General features: G+C 43.7%; 1 protein-coding gene across 4 annotated transcripts in view; it reads right to left on the bottom strand.

Moving 5' to 3' along the window:
* Positions 1–23,922, bottom strand: part of LOC135244453 (adhesion G protein-coupled receptor A1) — a 100,042-nt gene extending 76,120 nt beyond the window's left edge. For 2 of the 4 annotated variants that reach the window (XM_064316740.1, XM_064316744.1), the window contains exons 1-2: positions 23,049–23,922; positions 6,359–6,430 (exon numbers count right to left, since the gene is read on the bottom strand). In XM_064316740.1, coding sequence (XP_064172810.1) covers positions 6,359–6,430; positions 23,049–23,266 — 290 coding nt within the window. In that variant the 5' untranslated portion in view covers positions 23,267–23,922. The remainder of the gene's footprint in view (positions 1–6,358; positions 6,431–23,048) is intronic. The other 2 variants (XM_064316741.1, XM_064316742.1) reach the window with 2 other exon arrangements.
* Positions 23,923–25,406: the final 1,484 nt, after the last annotated feature.

The following is a 25,406-nucleotide window of genomic DNA, read 5'->3' as shown; positions in this document are numbered from 1 at the left end:
CCCGCTAACCCCCGAGCCCATTCGAGCATCGCAGCGACGGAAAATAAACTTTACCACAGGACCGAAGGTACACGCTGACAGCACAGGGCCAAGGGCCAGGACTCCTCAAACACTACCCACATGAACATAATGAGAGGAGAAGCAGGAAAAGGATAAGCTGTACTTAAAGAGGTAGAAGACAAAAAGAAGGTGCAATTAAAGGAGTAAAAGGAAGATGATGATGATGATGATGAAGGGAAAAAAAGGAAGAAGTAGGCAATAAAAACTATAATAATCACATACTCATTGCAGCTCATGAAAGGGGGCTGCCGCACATTCCTCTAAGATGATTGACAGGGTAAAAAAGGTGTGGGTGCTCAGGCAGGATGGAAAGGAAGTAAAATAAATAAACGTGTTCCTGCTTCCTGGAGGGCCAGGCCCGTGCGCGGCCAGGGTCAGGCCGGCCGGCGGCGAGCACCACCAATCACACGCACCCCAGCTCCACGAGAGAGAGAGAGCTAATGGCCAGGGGCAGAGAAGCCCAGCTGGATAAACTCACAGAGATGAATGTTTAAAAAAACCAGCCCCCCCCCGCTCCCCCACCCCGACCCCCACCCCGAATCCCCAGTGTTTGATGTGAGCAGCTCGCATCGCTTGGCCCTGCTTCCTGTAAAAGCCCTGCTGTAAACTCCGCACTGGGCAGCTAATATTTCAGCCGCTACTGAAGCAAGTCCTAACTCCGTTCCCCCCCCTCTTAGCGTCCTGTACATCGTAGACCTCTGCCTCAGTTCTGTTGATCCAGACAGTTTTAAACATTTAACTCCACAGCTCTAACAGTGTGATTTATGTGTAAATAATCACCCCCAAACAGTCTTCTGGCATATGTACCGTGCAGGGCCTGTAGGGTAATGTGTCTGTCTTCCTGTAGTACTGAGCACAGCTCCCATCAGCTCTGCTGCATCAGAACTGCTCTCCTTACAGATGCTAACCTCTGTGTCACGGTAAAACACTGAAGGAACTCCCTGACCCCCACCCCCCAACCCCCAACCCCAGACAAAGTTTACGCTCTTTGGCTTTTTACATTTCTTCTTTCTTTTTAACATTCTCTACTAACCACCTTCTCTGCCACAGTCCTTTTTCCATTAACTGAAACAGGTAGATCATTGAAATCCATTGACCAATCAATTCATGACCTTGCTAAATTCTTTTCATCTCATTTATTATTTGTTTATTTCACAGGAAAATGCATATTCATATTAAATTCATCCGTAGTTCCAGGGCTACATGTCTTTAGACCGTGAGAGGAAACCGGAATACCCGAAGCAAACCCACGTGAACACGGGGAGAACATGCAAACCCCACGCCAAGAAGATCCAGCCTGCTGTAACGCTAGTGTATACTGTACCTAGCAACCCATCACAATGCCTCCCATTGCCCAGTAGTTAGTTCCCAACCCAGTTCTGAAACCAGTTACTAAATTTGGAACCAGTGAAACCATTCAAGTTAAATCTGGTTTAGGGAAAAAGCAATCTTCAGCATCACAACACTTCCCAATGAATTAAGGAGAGACACCGTAATTCCAAACAAAACGAGAGAGACTATTCTAAATAAGCCCAATCAAACCGGGAGAAAACACCAGCACTGTACCTCCCTGTCCAATCAGAAAGATACCAGTCGTACTTGTCAGCCAATCGGTGGAGCGTTAGCCATCGTGCCTCTGTGCAGTAAACACAGGTTCTGTGGCAGTTGCGGGGACGAGCGAGGGCGAGAGGGGCCCGTCGGAGGTGGAGCCGTCCTGCTCTTCCTTCAGCCACGGGAGAATGATGGGAAACAACAGTGCTATTGTGCAGCAGGACAAAAGGAAAAGAATTCCCATGGAGGGAGGCTCAGAGGCACAACAGGCTAACAGGGAGAAACAGCGAGCTGACAGGAAGCCCAAGCGTAGGAGAGGGTCCACTGCACCGTGAGCAGTGACAGACAGGCTAATCATCAGCGAGAGAACAGCGAGCTGCGCTTTTATACTCGCCCTCTGCAGAAATGGCCTGGAAGCATGTCAGCTCACCTGCAAGGGAAGCACACATCCAAAACGAGGCTCAGCCTTGCTATAAATCGGCGAACACTGATTCAGTGCGTTTGTGCGTGCGTGCATGTGTGTGTGCATGCGTGCATGTGTGTGGAGAGGGAGGGGGGTGCAGGGGAGATCTAGAGGCAAAGTCCTCCATCTCCCTGTGCTGCTGCCGTTGCCTGGTTGGGCCTATAGCCAAAGGAAAGGGAGAGTTCTGGGCTCTGCTCCAGCTGTGGTTGACAAGGTGTGTGTGTGTGTGTGTGTGTGGAATGGGGGGGGGTGTTAGGAGAGGTGAGATAGGGTGCTTATGTTGAGCGGGGGGGTTTTTTGGTAATATTCGGTGTGACCCTGATACTGGACCTCTTGCCCCTTGGCTTTTCTGGCCCTCAACAGTGCCTCCTGTACTGTCCAGCCCTGCGATGGACTGACATAACATGCTGGTGCAGGGGGCTGGAGCACGGAGCGTGAGATTTAAGAGTGTAATTTCACAGCCAGTAACCCAGGGACAGGGCCGGTCCTCTTCCTCCACGAGGACATAAACCCCAAAGCTGACTACGCCCGTTGCAAATATGAGGTGGGGAGTCCGTCACGTGCTCCTGAGGTCAACGCCCTGGTGTCTGATGGAAAACATCAGGAGCGTCAGCCTCCTTTTAAAGGAGGCCTGTGAGAGTTCTCCCTGTGCTCCTGAGTCTGACTCCCCTTCAATCAGTCAATCGTTTACATTTGCACATAGGAATTTGTCACAATTCACTTCACAGTATACCCCAGCCGAACCTCACAAAAAAAGAAGCCAAAGGTGACAGTAGCCAGGGAAAAACTCCCTGGACAGTATATAGGAAGAAACCTTGTGAGGGGAGCCCACCCTCCTCTGGCTGGCTAAGGGTGTGGTTTCATTGGAACAAAAATGCTCAGATCAATTTTGAGACCATCGGAAATCGACCAGAGGTGGCAGTTCTGGGAACCTGGGGAGGGGCACGCTGGAAATGGGGGTCGGAGGTGCTGGTGCCCCATCGGTGGCAACGAAATAAGGAAGAACATGGACTTCAGGAAGAGTTATACTGTAAGTGTCAAACAAAAGACACTGTGTGATACACATCGCCACCATTACCACAGTATCGCACCATAGTGGACCACACTCAACCTCATTTGAATTGGGGAGGAAACATTAAATCCTTTAGAGAGCAACAATTAGGCATAAATGATATTCAACAACGGTTTCAACAATTGGTGCGTCATCTGTCAATGAATAACTCAACAATGTTCATTTTCCTCTTCAGCGTTTTCTTTAAATCAAAATGAAATGTGCAAGTAACAAATGTCTTTCAATTTTTAGGGACAAGAAAACCTGCCTAGTGCTTTCAGTCCTGCTTCCTCATTCTGCTTGAAAGCATAGTGAAGCATTTCTTCCAAAACAGGAATGATTCAGTGCCTTGTGTTCCGAGCTCAAAGGCTCTTAAATCTATGGCGGGGGGTAAAAGCAGTGACACATCTTGGAAAGAACTAACGAAAGCCCAACAGAAAACCAACTGACCACATCTCTATTCTCGATCTCCATTTTGTTTTGTGTTTAACTTGAAAATTAAAACTGAGGGGGCTTGTTACCATGAAGAAAATACACTTTTAATCACCTTTTATTTTAAGGAGCTTTAATTAAATAAACTGTTCCAGACGCAGGTGGCAGTAATTTCCATGTGTATTATTTCTACTCTGAATGCACAGGACTGTGCGCGCCATTCTTCCTCTGTGATATAATCACACCTACTGGGAATAGCCCTCAAACACGAATGTAACCGAGAAACAGAATAACAGCTCTCTCTCACAGACCCACACGCTCTCACTCAGTCTCTTTTCTCCAGAAACTTCCCTCCTTCCGTCGCTGTCGCTGTCTGTCTGTCTGTCTCTCTCCCTTCCCCCACTTCTTCCTTCTCACTCTCTTTCCCTCTCTGAACACTAAGAGTTATTTTCATGCAGACCTTAGGAAGTGGGAAGACACAGCCATGGAGCGGCCTTTTCCATGAGCTGGAGAAAATTCAGGGCGTGCTGGGGGTGACCACATAATACGATTCCAGAGCAAGAAGATATATATTTTCATCCAATTTACTCATTTATTTTTTCAAGCGCACCCCCAGCTAAAATGACTATAGCAACAGAAGACTTTTCTGCACAAGTCTGGAAGCAGTTATAAATAAGAAGACACCCGCGCAGATAAAGAGAAAATGACTTAACTTCAGTATTCAGCTCACACGTCCAGGGCACATAAGTGGTGTTTTAATCGCTGGCCAGTTGGAAATCTGTGGCAATGTGGTTTTTGGTGAAAAATGGTGTTTATCATGTGAAGAGGGCAGAAACGGACTCTTCTGTTCCACAAATGCAGATCTGTCGACCGGCCAGAGCCTTTCACCTGCATTTATTACCCTCTAACTGTCATCCAGAGGATGGTCTGAAAGTGAAGTGTCCCTTCAGAATTGAGTTATCAGTTTGATCTTCTTGTTTACCTTCTGTTTGGAGGGTGAATTCATGAGTTGCCTCGCAAATTCTTCATTGCTACTCCCAAAATCAATTCCAGTGGTTATGAATGGGGAAAAATATGTTTAAGAAGTGAAATACTAGCGAAACCTAAATAAACGGACAGACCTGAATTCAGCATTTTACATAAACAAAATGAAAGCGAGGGCTGTTGAATTATGCAGGTTATTTTCCCATCTGGGGAAAGCAGATGTTAACTTTGACCAGGCATGAGAGGATTTTTACTCAATACCCCACTAAATCGACAGCACAGCACACAGAAATGCTAAAGCCCAGATCAGCCAGAAGACGTTCTGAAGCAACATCTCAAAGAGGGCCAATCAGGAAACACAAGCTGGCCTGCATCACTGAGTCACAGGTTTGTGAAAATGCTTGTGGGGTCCAAACTAGTCTCCCCCTTAGGCTCAGTGCTCCCCACTCCCACCTGGTCCCCTAGCCTACCATCCTCGCCTGTATTCACTACGCAATGGTGTTCTGTGAAGCCAATGCCACGCTGGGCTTCACGGTGCCAAATGACCAGCTGCCATCCAGGCTGGCTCTCCGCTTGTGCCCTAACGTGCCACTTTCGCATCCGTGTCACTGGATGAAAGACTGTTGGCACGGCGCACGGGCATGGGGTGTCTGCCCACCCAACCACCCAGGGTCAAGGGGCACTGTGCTATTTCAGGGGTCCTTCACCGAGGCCAACAGCACTGATGAAGTGCCTGCCTCCAAACGGAGGTAACAGAAAAGATATGACATCCAAACACATAAGGCATAAGATGTTGGGGTCACACCATACTGGCCATAAGAAAAGGGCTTGGGAAGTGTACAGTAATGAGGAATGCATTTACTGAAAAGTGTGAAAGGGAGCTCTTTAAAGCAGGACAGGTCTCCCCACTCTTACCCATGCAACAACTTCAAGGACACAGTCAAGGCCCCATTTCTCCAAATATAAGAACCAATAAAAACTGCACAGCAGACTGTACCATAAGCCCTGCAGACCATCAATAAAAATGGCTTCAATATCCATGAAAGTGAATGTTGCACTAGGATCAGCTCTTTCAATCCAAAACTTGAACCCAAGCCCCAAACATCAGAGTGTGAATTCTGTTCCAAGATAAGCTTCTAAGGGCAATATTTGCATTAAAAAAATAGCCATTCTGTTTGTGAACTAGGAATGTAGTGGTGTGAACCCTTCTCAGTGTGATAAAAATAAAACTTGACCAACAACTACATTTCACAATATATTTTTTTTTCGGAATTGTCCCCACTAAAAAACATCTTTAAATTTGTTACAGTAAGAGTAAGAATTAGCATTTTTGTTATAGAGAATATTATAACTGCCTGCAGTAACAAGCCTCCAATGATGTGCAAAGCAACATAAACAATTACAGAATCACTGTTCCACTGTTCTACAAGTAAAATGTCTCCTTTCGGACATGTTGAAGAAATACAGTCAGACTGCACACGCCTATTGAAAGCCACTGACACAAAGAGGAGGGGAAATAAACAAGCGATTAAGAAGTGGACACAGGTGAGAAAATAGTGAATTCTTAACCCAGGGCGGAATTAAATTACCCACATGTCCATTTCTCCAAAGATCACTGGGCCCGTCAAAACCCCTCCCTCACCCTCTCCCTTTTCCTCTTATTCTCCAGAAAGTTTTAAATGTGGGATTATTTCAACAGCAAGAGGACTGCAGCTGATTTTATGAGAGCTGAAAGGACTTTGTGCATAGCCACATAATGGCAAAAGTAATAGCTCACTCAATGAAATAAAAAAAAAGTAAAAAGATCAATTACTTACAGTCTCTCCAGGTATGAAAGACCCAAGAAGGAGCCGTTTTTCAGCAAGGAGATCTTGTTATGGCCGAGGACCCTTCAGAAAGAGAGAAGGAGATAAATTCAGAGTGATATTAGGAATATTATAACTTATCTGCTACCGTGAGTTTAACCGGGATTTCCTTACTACAGAAAGTTTGAGATGTTCTATGATATAACCGAACATTAACATAGCGTACTGGAAATAGAACTTAATGTGTGCGCCCGTTAAAATGCATATAAACAGTTTGCAGTTATTAACACGGTAAAATGTAAGGTTTTCATTTTTTAAATATAAACCTGTAGATATTATTGCCCTGGTTTTGTTTGATATATACTGACAATCTCTCGTACAACTTTAACAAATAAATGGAAAGGAAATGGACATTATACGCATTTACAATACACATGTTTTAAAAGACGCGCGTTTCCCTCGCTTCTTCTGAGCGATGCGTCCAGCGGACTTTGAGGCGGAGAATTAAAAAGAGTTAATGCTCCGTCACTCTGCCAGTCAGGCGACTGCGCTAACTGCACCAAAAGAATGTGCAGCAGAGGTAGCTGATGCAGAAATCTTACAGGATAGATGCCGGTGAGCAGGCACCCTGCTTACTGGAACCCTGTCTGCCAGGGGGAGGGCACGGTTGCCTGAATTGTCTGACCCCCCCAAGCAGGGCTTGACATTACCACCTTGCCACCCACCAAACGTGGGTGGAATTCGCCAGTGGCTTGTAACTCCTTCATTCTTACTAGCCACTTGGCAGGTGACCTTTTAGTAGCATCTTCAATGAAAAATAATTATTGTACTTTACAAAGGGCATCTGAGATAATTAAGACAATTTGAGGTTATACTACATGATACTAACTCCCATGACCACTGGGTGCACACTGTGCTCATGCCATTGGGACATCCACTTCGCCCTCTCGCTCTTGCCTCGTCAGTCAAGCTGGGAGTATAATTCATAAGAAGGCGAACTTGGCCGCAATCAAAATATATCATAGAGTTCAGTGGAGTACAGGCTACTCGTTGAGGCTTCAGACTGTTAAGTTACACTCCACAGATTCAGATTCTCCAGTAGGGATCAGAAAACGAGGTAAGTGACAACAACTGCCCACAACTACCAAACACAGAAAACAGCAATGGCTTGGTCAAGGAGCATAAACAGACTTCAAAGTTGCTTTCGTTTATTTAGCCGTCCAAAAAGAAAAAAGTAGGCTTGATGCAGTGTTCAGTTTAACTGGCAGTGTATTTTTGGGGGGGGGCGGTTGGCAGATGAAAATACTGAGCAGCTAGTGACTTTGGAAATCCACTAACCACAGTGTCTGGTGAGCCAAAAAGTTCATGTCAAGCCCTGCCCCCTAGGGAGCCCACCTACAGCCCACACTGAGACGATTCATTCTGCGTGACTGAACGCATTGCCACGACTCCACAAGAGTTTACATGGACGCATCACCCAGGAGCAGAAAGACACAAACAGCTCAGTCTCTTTTTGTTGTTAAAATGTCAGTTCAACTAGTGTCACCTCTCATCTCCCATGAAGCTTGCCCAACAGTTAGTTCCATCTCGAGGCCTGCACTTCCACTGCAATAAATCTTAAAGGGTTTTATAAGCTTAAATTTTGACATTATCTCTTGTTTATTGTGGTTCTAAGATTTAACTTCTTACCTAGCAAGATTATTTAGTTTAATTTAACATTTTATTCATTGTTTTAAGAAAGTCAGTCATTCGAACTCCACTGGCAGGTAATTTATCTCATTTTAAGCAATGCTTTCTCCGGTCACGCTCTTTTTTTGTGTTGGAGACCCATCACAACAACACATTTAGGAGAAGGCAGACAGACATCAACATATAGCCTAGGTGTCCTGTAGTATAAACTCAGCCCAACCATAAAAGTGGTAAACAGGAGTTCTGTCATTGATCTGCTGAGAAAGAGGACAACTTAAATGACTCACAGTTTGAACAGAGAAACACCCCAAACCTCCATCACCCCACCCCACCCCACCTCCCTCCACTCACACACACACACACACACACTAAGTGCGCAGCAGGGGAGAGAACTCTCTGTGATTAATACCCCCATTAGTCCCAACGAGATCCGCATCGTTCCAAACACACCTCCAGACGGGCCTCGTTTTAAAGGGGTTTCGTACGGGCCGAGCATATCGATTCGCTCCTGCGCGTCGCATCAATCCGTCTCTGCCAGGGCGGGCCGGGCGGGCAGGCGGGCGGGCGGGCAAGCGGGTGGGCCACGGGAGGCGGGCGGGCCGCTAGCGTGGGAGGCGGGCGGGTCTTTTACATGCACCATACGGCTGCGGGCCGCGCTCCCACTACGCGCCGGCGCCGATCGCCAAGGTCGGAGCTCCGTCGCCTCCTCCGCCGCGGCAAGGTCGGAGCGCTGGCGCCCGTTTCGGGGGAGCGGCCGGAGCCGGGGCCCGAGAGGGGCCCTGATTACGATGTGCCGCCGGTCGCCGCTACGCTGGGAGGGGACGCCGCGCAGACGCCAGCACGTGCCTCACATCCCAATGCCTCAATAAAAAGATAAGCCCCGTGATGTTTATGCTCGCAATACAATGAGGGCAAAATGCGAGTGAAATAAATGCATGTAGTATCACTGGGGAAACTCCACTCGTCTCATCCTTTGCACTGATAAAACAAAATCCTATGTGGACACAGTATATCATTTTGACATACCATATTTACAGTGAGCTCCATAACGTTTGGGACAAATATGTTTTCTTTCTAGATTTGGCTCTGTACTCCACAATATTAGATAAGTAGTTTAGGTATTCAGGTGGTAGGATGTTATAGGACAAGGGCACTGAAAATATTTTTTCAAGGAATTTTTTAAAAAGTAAAAGTGAATAACTGGTGACTGGAATGTAATAGAATATTTGATCCTGTGTTACCAAGTGCTGGCTGTGTTTTGGTTGGGAGGTGTGGCAAATAGCGAGGTCTGTCCACCCGAATCCCGGCTGTAGTCACTGCAATTTCTCCACTCTCATCAGTACCATTGTGAGACAAAGCAGTCAGGATTAAAGTGCTTTGCACTGGTTCAAGTGTGTGTTATACTGAGCTAGAGCAGTCTAGCCTTACATTTTACACACACACACACACACACACACACACAAATACTCAGACACCCACATCATAAATTGATAGTCATTATTTACTGCTTATGTTACCAATTTTGGCAGTGTAGTATTTTTAAAGCATGGAAAATAATTAATCAACCCAGCCTAATTGGCAATCAGCCAAAGTTCCCAGGGCAGGGGGAAACCCACTCACACCTGATACGCAGCTACCGGAAACAGCCAGAGAGCACCAATACACCTGTACAGTAAAACAAGCTACCTGTACAGCAAAGGAAAATACTCTATTGTTTGAATGAATGAATATGTAGTTCAAGGTATGCACAGTGCAATCCATCAATGAGCTGAGCAAGAAGAACTGTATCTAAACAAGGGGTCTGCAACCCTGCTCCTGGACAGCCTTGAAGCCGGCTGGCTTTTGACTTCAGACCCAAGATACCAGGTGAGGTGCATTAAACTGTTTTACCATCTATTTTATGTGAGTAATTAGGAAAGCCATCAGACCCTCTGGGTTCACAGAACATGGTGTGTGCACCCCAGATTTGAAAAGCTATCTTGTAGATGATAAATGTGCTTTAAACTGCAATGTCTTCCTGCACATGCACGTCAAACTGGCTCAATTTAAATTGTAATCACAATGCAGTATATAAAATTACACCATAAATACGATCCACTTTGCTTAAAAACAGCGAGCGGCTCTGTCAACAGAAACTTCAGCGTCGTGGAGAAAAAGTGCATTACTGATCATTCCTGATACAGCCAGCGTGGTGCGGGATTATCTCCGCTGCTAAATAAACACTTCATTCCGCCTGAACAACAAACACTCCTCTAACTGTGAACCGTGACTCATGTTCATAAATAATGCAACGTGCTTTAAAAAAAAAAAAACAGCACTTAAATACATTAAACACACCGTGGAAGCGCAGTGCGCGTGATTGAACACAGAAGAAAAAGACGAGGCGTGAAAAAAATAGAAGAAAATCACCGGCTCAGTCAGACTGCGCTTTTTTTCCCGAGGATCCGTGCCGGTGCATTGTGCGGCTGTCAGGGCAGGGAAAGCCCGGCTAAACTAATGAAGTCTTCTCCCGCGGACCCGGCACTCGAGAGCCACCGCTCTCCCGCACTAAAACAAAGATTCATGACTGGTGCTCGAGCCCGTGAGGGAGCGCTGATTTGTCACGGAGTGGGTAGCGCATATATGCCGGTGTGAGGTGCGGCGTCTTGCTACGGACGCATTTTTCACAGCGGAGCGGGGGGGGGCTCACAAACAGGCTTTGTCACGGTGAAGCCAGAGAGCCCGTGACCTGGAGGCCTGCAGCAGACACATGAACAGCAGCGACGGAACAGATGCATCGGGCACTTGTCTAACGCGCAGCATTATAATGAGCAAAAGGAAATTTTATGTAATTAAAATGAAATGGGGGAGATGGAACAGATGTGTTTCGCAACGCCGCTAACACAGTCATGCGTGTACCACATGCCAGCACAGCTATCTAAAACAAAACAAACAAATACACTCGTTAAAAATGAGAGTTCAACAGCAGAAATAAAATAAACCAGTTGCCCACTCCAAACCTCTCCTAATGGAGGTCATACTTATACCGATAAATTTAGTCCAGTCTGGGGGTAAAATCTTAATTTCCCTGTCAGTACTCCAGGGCTCTCCTCTCTGTTCCACATACAATATTAATATTAACATCTACAATTGCCAGCAGTGGAGGTGTTTGCATGGATTTTAGGATAGGAAGAAGGTCAAGGCACAGTGACCGGAATTTTATTACTTATTATAGCACCAAATACAAAGAGGAAAATTAAAATTTTAAACTGTAACATATCAAAACTGATGAGTAGCACCGACGTGGGTGATGCACGGTAGTCTTTTGTGCCAGAACGGCCAGACCATCAGAGGTAGACAGGAAGTGAATTATTAAATCGATTAAACGGGGAAATCAAAATCAAACAGCAATTAAAATGTACCAAAAATATCAGACACTGAAATCCTTACCACAGTTTAGGATCATCACTGCTCAGCTCATATTGAACCCCTTTTTTGTGCTGGTGACAAGTAAAATAACATGCACTTGCTTACAAGAGAAACCAGAGAGCGTCCAGTATGGCATCTTATGCCACACTGTATGACCTGGTAAGCCTTTCAGCACACTGACCTGCATGCAGAGGTGGAGAGTCCAGGGCTCAGAATGTAAAAGTCCTGCCATATGTTTCTTCCACCCATAAACTCAGTCAGCTGACTTTGCTAATTATTTCTACCTCCTGGCTGAAGAATTATGCTAATTAGCAAATCCAGGTAATTGGAAAAAATACTGGAGAGGACTTTTACTTTCTGAACTTGGATTTTCCAGCTATGCCTATATGTCACCTGTAACTAATTTCAACCTATGTTCCCTTGTTCTTCTTACATAACCGGAGGCATCTTCCTTATTAATTCCCTTTAAAAAATGTCTCAGTGAAATCCCCTTAGTCTCATTTTGCTGAGCCTGAAGAGGTTAAGCATCCTCAGTCTTTCCTTTACAGCAGTGTAGCGACATACATAAAGAACAAGAAGGACATCAGTTAGAACATTTGTTTTAGTTGTCTTAGTTCCAGTGAAACACTTACACTCAAATGTTACGTGAGAATACTGTACCTGAACCTAGACAAGCTGCACAGCCCAACTGTGGATGCAGATTCATATTAATTTGATATTCATACATTCAATGGCTCCCAAGAGTGAATATTTGAATAATTAAACTGCTCTTTCGTCTTGCATGAACCTCTATCTATCTCAATTGCAGATATCTGCATTCTCAAACTCACTAATTCACATTCTCCCTCTCACCAATTTCAATGATCAGTCAGTTATTTCATGTCCTCTGCCATGAGCGAGGATTATATTTTTGCTTTGTTTACCAGCTTACATTCAAATGGCACTTCTAAATCAATCAGCGACCTTGTGGCTGAAAAATCTAATGACTGAACAATCGCAAGCACGCAGACTCGCCCCTAGGCCCCGCTCTTCCTCGGGGGTCACAGCTGACCAATCATATACAAGCGCAGGAAGTGACTCAACATCCTGCACCAGGTGCAGGCCCTAAAGGAACAGATGGAGTTTGCCTTCTGATCATCATCCTGCATAATATCAGTCAACGACACACATGACTATAACTGCACACACAACATTCTCTTTGTCAGTTCATTAGAGCAAGATAGCTTTAAGGTTATACAACATTAATAATATAATAATAAACGTTATTTATAGAGCCCTTCTCAACTACTCCGCTCAGTGCGCTTCGCGACAACAAGAAAACAGAGGAAGCGAAGCACAGAATAATGGGGAAAAGTTTTTAAAGTAGGACAAACAAAACGTGAGAAAACTGTAGCGTGCCATAACGCAGTAGAGAATTTTAAGCAATGCAGAAAAGGTGTTTCTGGACTTCCATTTTCAATGTATTTATCTGCCTGCGTCCCTCCCCCCCGTCCCCGACTGCTCAGGAGCGTGTCCCAGGTCCGCTCTATTCGGAGACTCCCAGCCGTAGGTCCCGCGCTGTTTATGCGAGGCACACGCGGACGCAGTCGCGGTCGCGTACCTCGCTAGCCCGCCCGCGTCCGACGGCTGCGCAGCCTCCAGGAAGTCTGCAGCTAAACACGACTGAACGTTATGTAAACAGCACATAGCTGAATTCTACAATGTCCTTCCAACTTTCTGCTTACATTATCAATTATGTTCTCCAAGCCTAAGTGGCTTTCAGTTAAAAAAAAAAAAAACAACTGATTAAATACTGTCTGGTGGGGACAGAGTAAATATTCTCTGTCATCCCTTACTGTGTTTTTCCGATTAGTTCCAGCATGGGAGACTGGGAATTTATAGCACGACTATGAGCTGCACACCAATGAGCGACACACATAAAGGGGTATTTTAATGGCGTGCAAAAATTGTGTAAATGCATTTTCTTTCCTCTGGTGAATCTGTAGGAATGCTGCGAGAATGCCTCTTTCTGTATGTTTCTGATACACAAGTCAGCGTGACTTTTGCCATTCGCTCTGTCATTAGCTATAAATTAAACAAGCAACTGCAGAAAGATAACAGTCCCATCTGCTAAACGGGTCACTTCTGTTTTTCATTTAACTCACCACACAACCGACACACTAATGAGAGCCCAGAAATATATATATATTTATATATATTTAAAAAAAAAAAAACAACACACTAAAGCAAAAATAACTCCAATAATCCAAAAAGCACCAATCACAGGAAACCAAGTAGGGCAAAGATCAGAATGCAAACTATTCTAAACACCCAGATCCGCCAGCACCAAGGTTCTCTGACCGCCTCGCCTCCATCGTCCAACTGCTGTTATTCTATAATATCGGGTTGCTAGGCTCTGCAAACCAAAATAACATATTTCATATCGGCTAACATTGACCTTGGACACGAAACAGAGAATGTTCTGGAGTTCAAGTTGGTATTAGGAGAGCTTCAATTAGACCTCAGCCAAAAGCCGAGTGGCTCTTCACATCTTACCGCCCTACAGGACGGAGGGGGTAATGCAGCTTCGAGCTCACCTCTTTAACAGCCAATCGCTTAGATTATATTGAGAGAAATTAACATTACGTACGCATGACTGCATAAAAGAACAATCAGTCCCTTCACCACAAAATCCTAAATCAATTTCTGTCTCTTCTTTGAGGTCTCAAATCCCTGTGGTCATTATAGATCCCATTTAACTCCATTTAACTACAGGAGTCCTAGCGTTAATCTCAACGTCCTAGCCAAAATCCCATGAAACGGACTTCTCTACACTGTGCCATGTAATCCTATTCTGATTGGCAACACAATCCTTCACATTCTCCACTCACATTGATTCCACAAATCATCACTAAGAATAGAGTTCTCAGCTGACCTATCTGGTCAAACATAGGACAAGAAATAAATAAATGAATCCAGTAAAAAGCTGCTGCAGAGTAAGGAGGGTGACAGTAAGGTGGTTTGTGAGAATGTGCCATCCTGCTGGCAGGCACGCTGGGTCCTGCGTAATACAAAGAACAGAGATGTTCGGTTGCAGTTATGTGGCTATGTATGGTCTGCTACAGCTGCTGAGCAATCCAGGCACATTAAGGAGCTCTGAAGTTAGATCTTGATTTATACCCACTTACGTTTTGTTTCCATCTCAAGGCCAGGTGAGATAAAGAAAAACAAAGAGAGAGATGGAGAGAGAGAGAGAGTAAGAGAGAGAGAGAGAGAATGAGAGAATGCTAAATCCTAAAGCTGACGTCAAAGGTGTCATTTCAGAATAAAGTCCCAAGCCCACAGTTGGAAACACTAAAAAGGAAATTTAACTTCTGAAAGAATATATTACAGTGCAATCCGGTATGGTGTGGTGTGGAACGGTAGTGCTATGGGAAGTACAGCCAGATGTGTACTGGTTAAAATTCCAGATGAGTATTCAGTAAAGACTCTTGTTTGAGCGTTAGCCCAGCCCAATAAATCAGCTTTAAGCCCAGGACATCCAATTAGCTGGCTTTAACCAGGAGTCCACAGCTGAAGAATACAATAAACTTCAACTTGCTAGCATAGTGTGGAAGCCCTGTGGACAGAGTTTATCGGGTTTCCACTGCATAAGTGCCCTCTAATTACTCACCAAGTGTCTACTGTTCACCACCAGAAAGAGGGGGGGTCCCAGGCAATACACCACTGTTGTACGTGAAATTTACTTAACTCCATTTTGTTTACAAAAGGGCTACAAATTCCATAAGCCATTCTGCTTCCTGTCAATCCTCAGCCATCTCTGAGAACAGTTGCTCATCTAGGCAACAAGCATGCCACTCCTTGGGCCAGCACTCCCATCAGATACAAAGCTTCACAGTCAATACATTTTACAGTGCTGCTGTGAACTCTAAACTGCCCCTAGGGTGTTACCATACTTAATGAACCTATACATTACTACCAATTTAAGGACCATTCAATGTCCCATAATAGCTGCACAGTAGACTAAGCAAATATGCAATATTAAATAGATATGAAGAATATGTAGCCGGTGACCTAGACTATACCCACACACACAAAGTTGAAAGTTCCAGTCCACACTACTGAACACCTGTAAATGACCTAACTGGGAAGGATAATAGGCCATTATGACATTATGAGTCTTTGCAGCATCTGAACAGCCAGGTATAATGAACACACCCTGGGGAGTGAAGATCCTCTTTTACAATAGCATTAATGAAGTGAGAACATAGCATACATTGAAACGCTCGAGCTACTTTCTGCACCAGCAGACATGCAGCCGTTTGAATAACCCCTGTGTTTGTTCTGTGAAGAAAGTGGGAGGTTTGGGATAGCACGCCGAAAAAGTATCCTTGGCGCTCGTCGTATTTTTCTTTCTTAATATTTTTAGACAGCTGACATTCAGGCGCATTCTTGGGTTTTTCCAAGGCATGTGAGATTTATGATCTTTTGTGTTCTCTTCCCTGGTCATGAACTCTAGCACTGTTTTATTACTCCAGCACATAACTGATCTAACATACTTCCAAAGTCAGTGCTGCGGTAGCCGCATCTTTTTCATTTCACAAAATGCATAATGTACGTTGCCCCGTTACCTTTAAAACAGAGGATAAATAATGAATAGCAATACTATAAATGCAGTTTTTACTGTTTATTAAAGTAGCCTCACTCCCCTTTAATATTGGTCAAGTCAAGGGCAGGCCAAACTGCAGGAAAATCCAGTGGCAGTTCCTTGAAATTTAAATCCTATTTCCACACAGCTCCACTCTGACAACCGTAATAAGCCTCTGCAGTGAGGAGAAGAAGAAAAAAAACTGAAAAGTGACCTTTTAAAATTGACAGTTTTTATTCTCTACTGCGGAAGCCGATGCATCAATATTCAAACAGGCGTAGTGTAACTACGGGCAATATCCTGGCAAAGGATATTCCGTCCGTGGGCGTGCCTCTTCATGAATAATGAAACACTGAAATATAGTATTGGAAGCTTCTGTTCAAACTGGAACATCCTATAGTTAAAATGTTAGGAGGGAAAATGGCAACCAGGAGCCAAACCATCTATTCTGAATCTGTGCAGAATTTATAGTCTATAGAACCTGGTGATGGTGATGGCATAGCTTCTAGCTCCTGTCACTCAATGAGTACTGTGGAAAGTACTTCGTAAAACTGTCTATTTCTCTGTCCGCCTGTTACTCTGTCCATTTTTCTAAGTTCATCTCTCTCTCCCCTCAAATACCCCTTCTGTATCTTCCTCTCCATCTCTCTCTATATCACATCTGCCTATTTCACTCTTAATATCTCATGTTACTCTGTGTTGGCTGTGGTTTTATGAGCACACACAAAGCATTGCATAGCTCCTGAAAGATGGAGACAGCACATCTTTTTGTGATTACTGGGGGAGCATCTTTTATAAGTTTGGCAGTTATCATCTCGAGATCACAGCCGCCCAGGCACAAGAATGTGGGCCTATGACATCACCGAACACAGCCCACACTGGCCACTGAGTGCTCCAGTCACAGCAGACCTACAGCTGATGACAGCAATATCCACTAAACAGCAACGGCCTCACAAATCCAAGCACTGCTCAGACAACATTACGTTCAATACAATGCTGTTGTACCCTTGATGTTGCCTTAATTGTTGTATGTTTCACACTTAATGAAAGCACTATGAGCCCATATTGGAGTATCAATGAGTTTCCAAGCTTGGTTTGACATAAATTCTTGTCTTCTTCATTCATCTTAGAGCTTTAATACATTTACTTGTAAAGAGATGCTTTAAGTGCCATCACCTTTCAGTGGCTGTCCTGTATATAAATTTCACACACCGCACAGAATAGTAATCACCGATTCCATCCACACTTAACCTTGTAAAACCTTTTCACAGGTCATTACAGAGGAATTTCTGAACAAATGACTAATAGCATTTGCTTCTCGTTCACCGAATACCCTTTTGTCCCCCACATGCAGACACTCCACCCTTCTCCATCTTCTGGGGTTTTGTTATGCAAGAGCACGACTCCAGTCACATGAAATACTGCTGTTTACAGTGGACTATTTCACAGGACAGGTTTTATATCATAGTCCTGGCAGTTCTCTCCCCCACTCTCAATTTTGTGTCCCTAGATTTCTCTTTTTCTCACTCTCTCTGTCTCTCTGAATGAGGAACTCAACAGTGTGAGCTGTTGCACTTTAGGAAATTTGCTAGCTCAATCACTAAGATTCCTCTCAGTTGTACAAATAAAGCAATAAAGCCCTGAAACATGCGTTTTCTTTTAGGGGAAAAGTGTTTGTTTTTGGATCTGCCAAGTCAGACTCGAGATAATTAATTGCAAGTATGTTATATACTGTGTAGGTGATGCGTCCGCTTGCAGTATTTGGAATGCAGTGACGTTGCACAAAGGCGGCAGTCTGTACGCCCTTTAGGAGCAAGCACAGGAGGGCACTGGACCCAGCACTACCAGTAGGGGAAGGAGGCACCTCTGTTGAGGACAACTCGGTGACAACTAAGCCACAGGTAAGTGCAGTTTTGAGGGAGTGCGGAGAGTCACTCCAGGAATGAAGAGGGTGTTGCATCAGTAGTGGTTGACAAGCAGTTTGTGAGAAACGCGAGGGAGGGGCTTTGGTCACGAGGGTCTGTCTGCAGCAGAGCAGTCTCCAGTAACTGAAAGTGCAAGTCACAGCGTAGCTCATGTAAGCGTGGGTGTAGTGGATCAGGCTTTGGGGTTGTGCAGCGAACATCTAGCAGCTGATGCCAGAGAGCTAGAGATGGTAGAAGATAATTTTTCAGAAGTTCCTAATGTGTCAGACCTAGGCAGTCAAGTAGGCGTCGAGCCACTGTACACAGTCCAGGAAATTAATGTTTTTCTTGACGGGAACTTTCTGTGAGCCTGTAAGGGTAACGGATTAGTTCCCAGCTGAGGATAAACTTGTGTCATCTGATGTTACGTTTCAGAAAACAGTCAGGCATGACGTGGCCAGTAAGAAGAGATTTAGGCTGAAAAAAATACTGACCAACAGGAAATGATTAGACATTGATCGGACAGGGTGCTGTTTATTCAACACTTTCTTGCCCCATAAAACAGATTTTACCCTTTTTATGGAGCTTCTGAGAATGGTCTCTGTAAACATTAATGGGGGTAAAGTAAGTAGTAGTTTATGAGGTTATTAAGCAGTGGAAACTCATAACAAAGTACTCTGAGCAGTTTTTTTATGGGGGCGGGGGGGGGGATGAGGGGCGGTTTCTTACCCATGGATCATGTGTTAGCGCAGGAGTGGTGATTTTATTTTAAGCGGTAGGTATTTGGGTTCTTCTTACAGCATATGTACACTTAAAGGACACTGACGAGCCAGAGCTCTTCCTTTTTTAATCTGCAACAGAAGGCGGCTCCACAGTAGCAAATCCTCCCTCTTCACCTGATGGGTCAATGACTTCTGATTTAATGTCAGCAAATCTCAGTCTAGCGTTAATAATTCCCCTATCTTGAAAAGCACAGTGAAAGACATCTGATGTAAGGCATCAGATAAAAGAACGCACAAAGAAAAAAAAAAGGTGACCATTTGTAATGAATGTGCTTGGAACAGCATGCTCTACCCTGCAAAGGACAAAGAGTCTGCTCTATGATAAGCACCTGTTTTTACTGAAAATGGAAGCTATGGACTTGACTGGTTTCGACATTGTTATACTGTCCTGTGCCGCAGACAGAATAAAACATATTCAAGGTACAGCGAGACCTCTTTCAGACACTAGGTCATGTCAGGGCGAAGCCTTTGTTCCACAGCCCTGTGGCAGTGGCATCTCTAGTTTGACTCAGGTTGGGTGTGCGGGGGGGAGGGGGGGGGCGTTTTCAGGGGGCTAAGGCCTGGATTGATCCCTCTGATTTCTCTGTTAGTGCTACTAGGAGGACATGGTCCGCTCCTTTATAACAGCAGAACTTGGGGACTTTGAGGAGAGCAGCAAGAAGCCTGGCTGTACAATCTGCATCAAAGTTACAAGGTGGTCAGGGCTGCCTGGGCTGGATCTGTCCCTGAGGGGACCTTGCCGGGCTCTGAATCGAACTCCCATAGAGAAGCGTACAGCCGACAGTGTGCAGTTATTCATGGAGCGATAGCTTTGAAGAGACATGCCGCACGCTTTCATTCAATGGTGGGGCGGAGGTGTCCTTTCGTAAAAGCAGGGGGAGACTTTGGCTGATGATTCTGCTTCCTGCTCAGGGCTGAAGAGACCTGTTCAGCAGTGCTTTCAAGGCTTAAGGGTGGAATTCTCACTCATGCTTTTTGTAGAAGGGTCCCAAGTGCTCTACAGCGCAGACGAAAGAGAAGCAAATCAGATGGTGAATTATTTGTTCAGCCAGGGAAAGCTGGGATATGGAAGATTAGGTAAAGTTGTGTCATAGGGATTGGTGTCATGACTCTGAGAACCACAGTGGTAGGGGTCGGTTTAACGCTCAATTGAAGACTGAGTTTGCATGAACTTGGCTGAGTGTACACAAAGGATGCCAGGTGCTCAGCTATACTGGTGATAATGGGCAGCTGGGGTTTAATTTTTAAGGTTTCTTCCAAAAGCTTAGTCAAAGTAAGGAAACCCCTCCAGTCAAAATCTGTCCACCACCTCCAACTATTTTTTTATTGGTGTGTTTGCATTTTTTTGGACTTCATTTTAATCATGACTACAACAGGAGAAATAAGCCCTAGAAAAGGAAGAGAGACTCAGTGCCTCACTCACTGAACAAGTCACCGATTCCTCATTCACTGATTGACTCACTAACTCACCCAACTCACTGAAGAGCCATCCTTCATTCACTCTCTTACTCTGACTTACTGAATGACTGACACACTCACTGAGTCAGTAAGTCAGTGGCTACTGGAGTAACAGAATCCACCATCCATGGGCTTCTAGAAGACTTGCAAAACAAATTCACCAGCATAAAAATAGTACCCGCTGAGTTGTTGTCAGAACAGACCTCTTCTGTCTACACAATACAAATTGAGAATCAGCATAAAGCCGCATTAAAAAAGAAAAATTAGTGTCCGGAGGGAAACGTTAAGCAAATACACTTGAAAATCACTTTGTACAATCATACGTGAGTGCACTTTCGTCTTATCGCTGTTTATTTTCACTGCGAACGAAAACAAAAGAGAGAACAGAGGAAAGCCACTTCAGGTTGCTGGAGGTCACATTTCCTAGTGCAGGAAAAGCTCTCAGCCAAACGCAGAGCGTCGGTAACAAAGCGAATTTCAGAGGAGTGGAGCAGACAGCGCACAGGGTGGACGTGCTGAAGGCTGGGCTTATAAATTAAGACAGGGTTTTCTCTGCAGAAAACAAGATTTCTTTCAAGCGAAACCACCAGCGGCAGGCTGCGGATGAGAAAGACTGCCACCCATGGTTCTGTGAGCCGGGACAGGCAGAGTGAATGTGCACTTGACGGGGGGGGGGGGTGGAGCGGGCAATAGGTAAGACTGGCTCTACAAACTAACAAACCAAAACCCTGCTGTATTCACCCTGCTGTATTCATTCCATTTAATGAAGCTCCAAGTAATCAAGGTCATATTTCACTATGTTTTACACAGTATGCAATTTGTCTGTATCAAGGGACAAGAAACCATAAGAACTGGAATCAAATTCATAAATACTCATAAAGAGTCTGAATGAACACATTTAGGCCTCAGATTATATCTATAAGTCAACTATTGGGCCTTGGTCGTCCAAAGAAAAGCTTGTTAGGGAGATGATCATAGGCTATACGATTCAAAACTCATACATGACATTATCATGATCTTCCCCCAGTTCGTACCAAAAAACAACATTGTTTGTCTAGTAAATGCAGATCCTTTCAGAAACCTCCTTCCTGAAGAATTTCTGATATTTCCTCCAAAGCAGCATTTAAGACACACAAGTCCATACTAGCCATCAACATCCAGTCCAGGGAAGACCATATCAAGTGAGGCAGACTGGGTTAATATTGCATACAGAGCTCAGTGATTAGGTCAACTGCACAACAACAAGGTGTGGTGACAAGAAGTTTCCTTTACACCATTATCTCAAATTCTCAATGCAGTCTAAAGTCACCACAGAAATGGCCAAAAATTTCAAACTTTAATGGGTTACAAAACCCACGTTTATCCAGCAGGTCACTGCCTCAGTGTGCGCTCCTCCTGCCTTTTTGTTCTTACACAATCGAAAAACTCTTGAGGGAAGTCACTGTGCTTCTCAGAGCCATCACATCGTATCTGTGTAAGTGTCTTACACTTGGGGTAAAGTTATGGTCACCCATTTCAAGAGCTGCTGTTTCAAACAATCTGTAGGACTGCTAACACAATGTCACATCCAGTAAAAACAGACAGGAAAAAACATCCCAAAGCTTTCTACCTGCCCAATATAGCAGTACTCATGTAAGAAAGAAGCCATTATACGGTAGACCACTGCCAGACTATATTAATCAACACTACAAAGCACCTGCTGCACATGCAATCTTCTCAGATATGTGCGAGTCAACTGAATAGCATCAAACACTCGTAGAGGTTAGCAATTCACCCCAAGCCCCAATATTAAGACTGAATGACAAAAAAATTAAGCAGTCAACAGAAATAATCTAATTTCAAGAACGATAAAAATGTTGTGTGCTTTAAATCATTCTTTGTGGACTAATTTACGGAAGAGAAAGAGGGCTGGTGAAGAACAGGGGAATAAAGAAAAATGATTAGATGACAGAGGGAGAATGTAATAATCCATATTAATAACATGCAGTTAAAAAGAAAGAAGAGACAAGTGACATGTAATTGAGGCCAAGCAGAATCACATGACAAAGCCCCTCAGAGAACACCAACACTGCAAGGTTCTGCCAACAACATTGGCATCTTTGTTTAGAGACACAAAAGGCAAACCCCATTTAAACCATCCAGCAATACCTAATGTACAATTAAAGTCTCATAATAAATATGAAGTATGCAACATAGTCCAAAACCAAACGCACTACTGAGGAAAACTAATGATCAGGAACTTAAAACTACTGAACCCAAAAGGGTACATCAAAAGAGAATATGTTTCATTACCAAATGTGCAAGATTCCCAAAATCATCCAAAATATTAAATAAGTTATGGTCCACAAACTGTACAAAATGAGTAGCCCCGGCATCCAATGACATCCAAATTCCAAGCGGAGAAGACCAGCCATGACTGTGGGATTACCTAGCAGTATGATTAAGTGCCTCTCATTTGGAATAGTGATTTACTGCTGTTCAGAGCAGGTAAGGGGCTTGCAGGTAGCCAAATTACAGAGCCATAAAATCACTTTTGTAATCTAATTAGTAATTATTTGCAATATTTATTTATTCATTCATTCATTCATTCATTCAAAATAATACAGTGCACTTGTTTAACACGCTATGTTGCTTGACAGACACTAGGTGAACTGACACTAGCGCTTGATTTACTGTAAGATGAATAATTTCCTCTACTTACCTAGTCACATGTAGGTCTAATATGTCAACTATATGGCATTGCAGATACCTATCATTTATTTACTGTCGCTGGACAGCACATGCAGTGTCACCCATCAAGTCGGTGTTTGGTGCAGCGGAGTGGGTGTACTCACAGCGAAACCGTGGTATTCGGAAGAAAACTGGCATGGAAGGTGTCCATTAACTCCGCTCCGCTACACACAACTTTCACCCGGACTGTTTGTCTGCTTAGCTCCATGTGTCTTTCTGAAGTACAGCGACAGCCGTCAATAATGAGATCCGGACAGCTTCTGCCGGCTGAAAGCGTTCTCCACAACCCGGCAATTACACAAAACAAGTTCAACAGTTTCATTGTGAGCGCAATGTGTCTAAGTTATCCCTTCCCAACTCGGGGAAAAAGTGAAAACCATTTCACGTCTGTTTCACATACATGGGTGAATGAGTTCTCTCCAGGTGCGGTATGACGGGTAGTTCCTTAAATAAACCCAATTAATCTGCCCGGAGTCGCGCGGTCGTTTCCCGGTGAAGTGCGCACCGCATCCAGGTTTCACCCTATCACAGTTTACAACCATGTGTAGCCAATCTAACAAACACGCTCTGTTGCTAAATTTATAGCGACAATGTAATAAATTCAGTGGCTAACTGCACATGTCACTACTAAAACATTTAAAAAGAAATAAGAAAACACACCGGCAAGTCATGACACGCATTGAATAGATTGCTATATCCTTTTTTGGTTTGTTTTTGTTACGGTTTCCTCAGATAAAATTTAAAAGTATGATTCCATCTTCAATGTTCCTGAGTATGCACACAAGCTGTCAATCAAACCCCTCTTAGCATTGTTTGGTCTTTCTTTGCCGAATCCAAGCGAAGAAAAAGTTGCAAAGCTTGTATGAACTCCGCTAGCAACAGGTTACCGAGCTTGCTTGGGATTTAGCGCCCGTCAGTAATGCCTATTCGCCCACTCTCAACATCGGATCCAGCAGATATGATTCTCGTCTCACCGCCCTTTCCAAGCCGGAGGGAAGTGGGTTCCGTATTTTGATTGGCTTAAGAATAGCCACATGACGAATTAGTGCGTATGCAGTACTTGACCAGATCACATGTAGGCTATTTCCCTTTGGCATTTTAAGGAGTATGTTTTAAAAGACTAAGTTACTACTCTCCAAACGCCGCAAATGGCATTATTTTATAGTGTGTGCTATTTCTTTCCATCCTTATTGCATGGATACTCCAGTCACTGACATTAATATTTAACCTGGAAATGGCCCTATCCCAAAGGTAGCAAATTTGGCTGAGAGGTCTGTTTTTTGTGTGTATGTTGTTATACTGTCGATAATTACTTGAATGGAATCTGTATTTTTTTTTTTTTTTTTTTGTAATTTTCCTTTATCAATGCTAATTATCTATGAGTTGCAGAGCAATGCTTCTTATAGGGAGGATACTCTGTATTGCCTCTTCTCTACTCTGTTCTACTGTATTCTGCTCTCTGCTATTAATCCAGCTGTTTTCTATTCATTTGTTCCATTTTTCATGAGTGCTTGCTGTGAATGGATGTACAATTTGCATTCTGTTTGTTTTGGCTTGTAGTTCTAATTACTGTGTGTTTGTCTTGCTCACTTTGTAATTCATCGATAGTCCTTTGTGAACAAAGACACAATTTGTGTTCTGTTAAAAAAAATGTCAAGAAATTACATCAGTGAGATTTGCCATCTGATGACACCATTTCAGATACCATGACAGCAACATCCAACATAATGAAATATAATGAACTGTTGACTTATTTTAACCCTCATACTTGTTAATTATACACATATTAAGGTATTGTGAATGACCCATAAAACCCATTTTTTGTAACTGCCTTTCTTTCCTTAGGCCCAGTCAATTGCTTGTTTTGTTCATGCTTTCTTCTCTGTTCCATTTTGATCTGTTTTGTTTCACTATTCGTTTGGTTTGGATTTCATCGAAAACTCACATCTCATTTATTTATCCAGCACAATAAAATATCTGATGATGACAGTGATGATGATGATGATAATAATAATAATAATAATACATAATAATACATAATTGTAACAACAACAATTATTATTATAATAATAATGCATATTATTATTATTATTATTATATATTATTTTTTATTTTTTATTATTATTATTATTATTAGTCATAGTAGCAGTAGTAGTCAGTCTCATACAGTCCATAGGCTTGTCTAGTTAGTGGGCAGTAATGTAGGAAACTGAAGGAAAACTGAACAGCACTTGTATTTGGATTGACAGTACCTCAGAGTCCGTCCGAGCACTGATAGCTCCAGGCATCTGGGATGCTTCTGTTTTGTAAGCAGACACCATATCAGAACAAAATAAATAAATAAAAGCTCACAATAACATTTTCTTTTTTTTTTGGTGTTCACACCTCAGGGACTTTCTGTGATTTCTCTGAAGTGACACCTTAGCTGACTCCATGCGCCTGTCACAGTAGGCCCGTCTGTA

Source organism: Anguilla rostrata, chromosome 18, assembly GCF_018555375.3.
Source record: "Anguilla rostrata isolate EN2019 chromosome 18, ASM1855537v3, whole genome shotgun sequence".
Classification (NCBI taxonomy): Eukaryota; Metazoa; Chordata; class Actinopteri; order Anguilliformes; family Anguillidae; genus Anguilla; species Anguilla rostrata.
The sequence above is the reverse complement of the archived record's forward strand: the minus strand, read 5'-3'. Positions and strand labels throughout refer to the sequence as shown.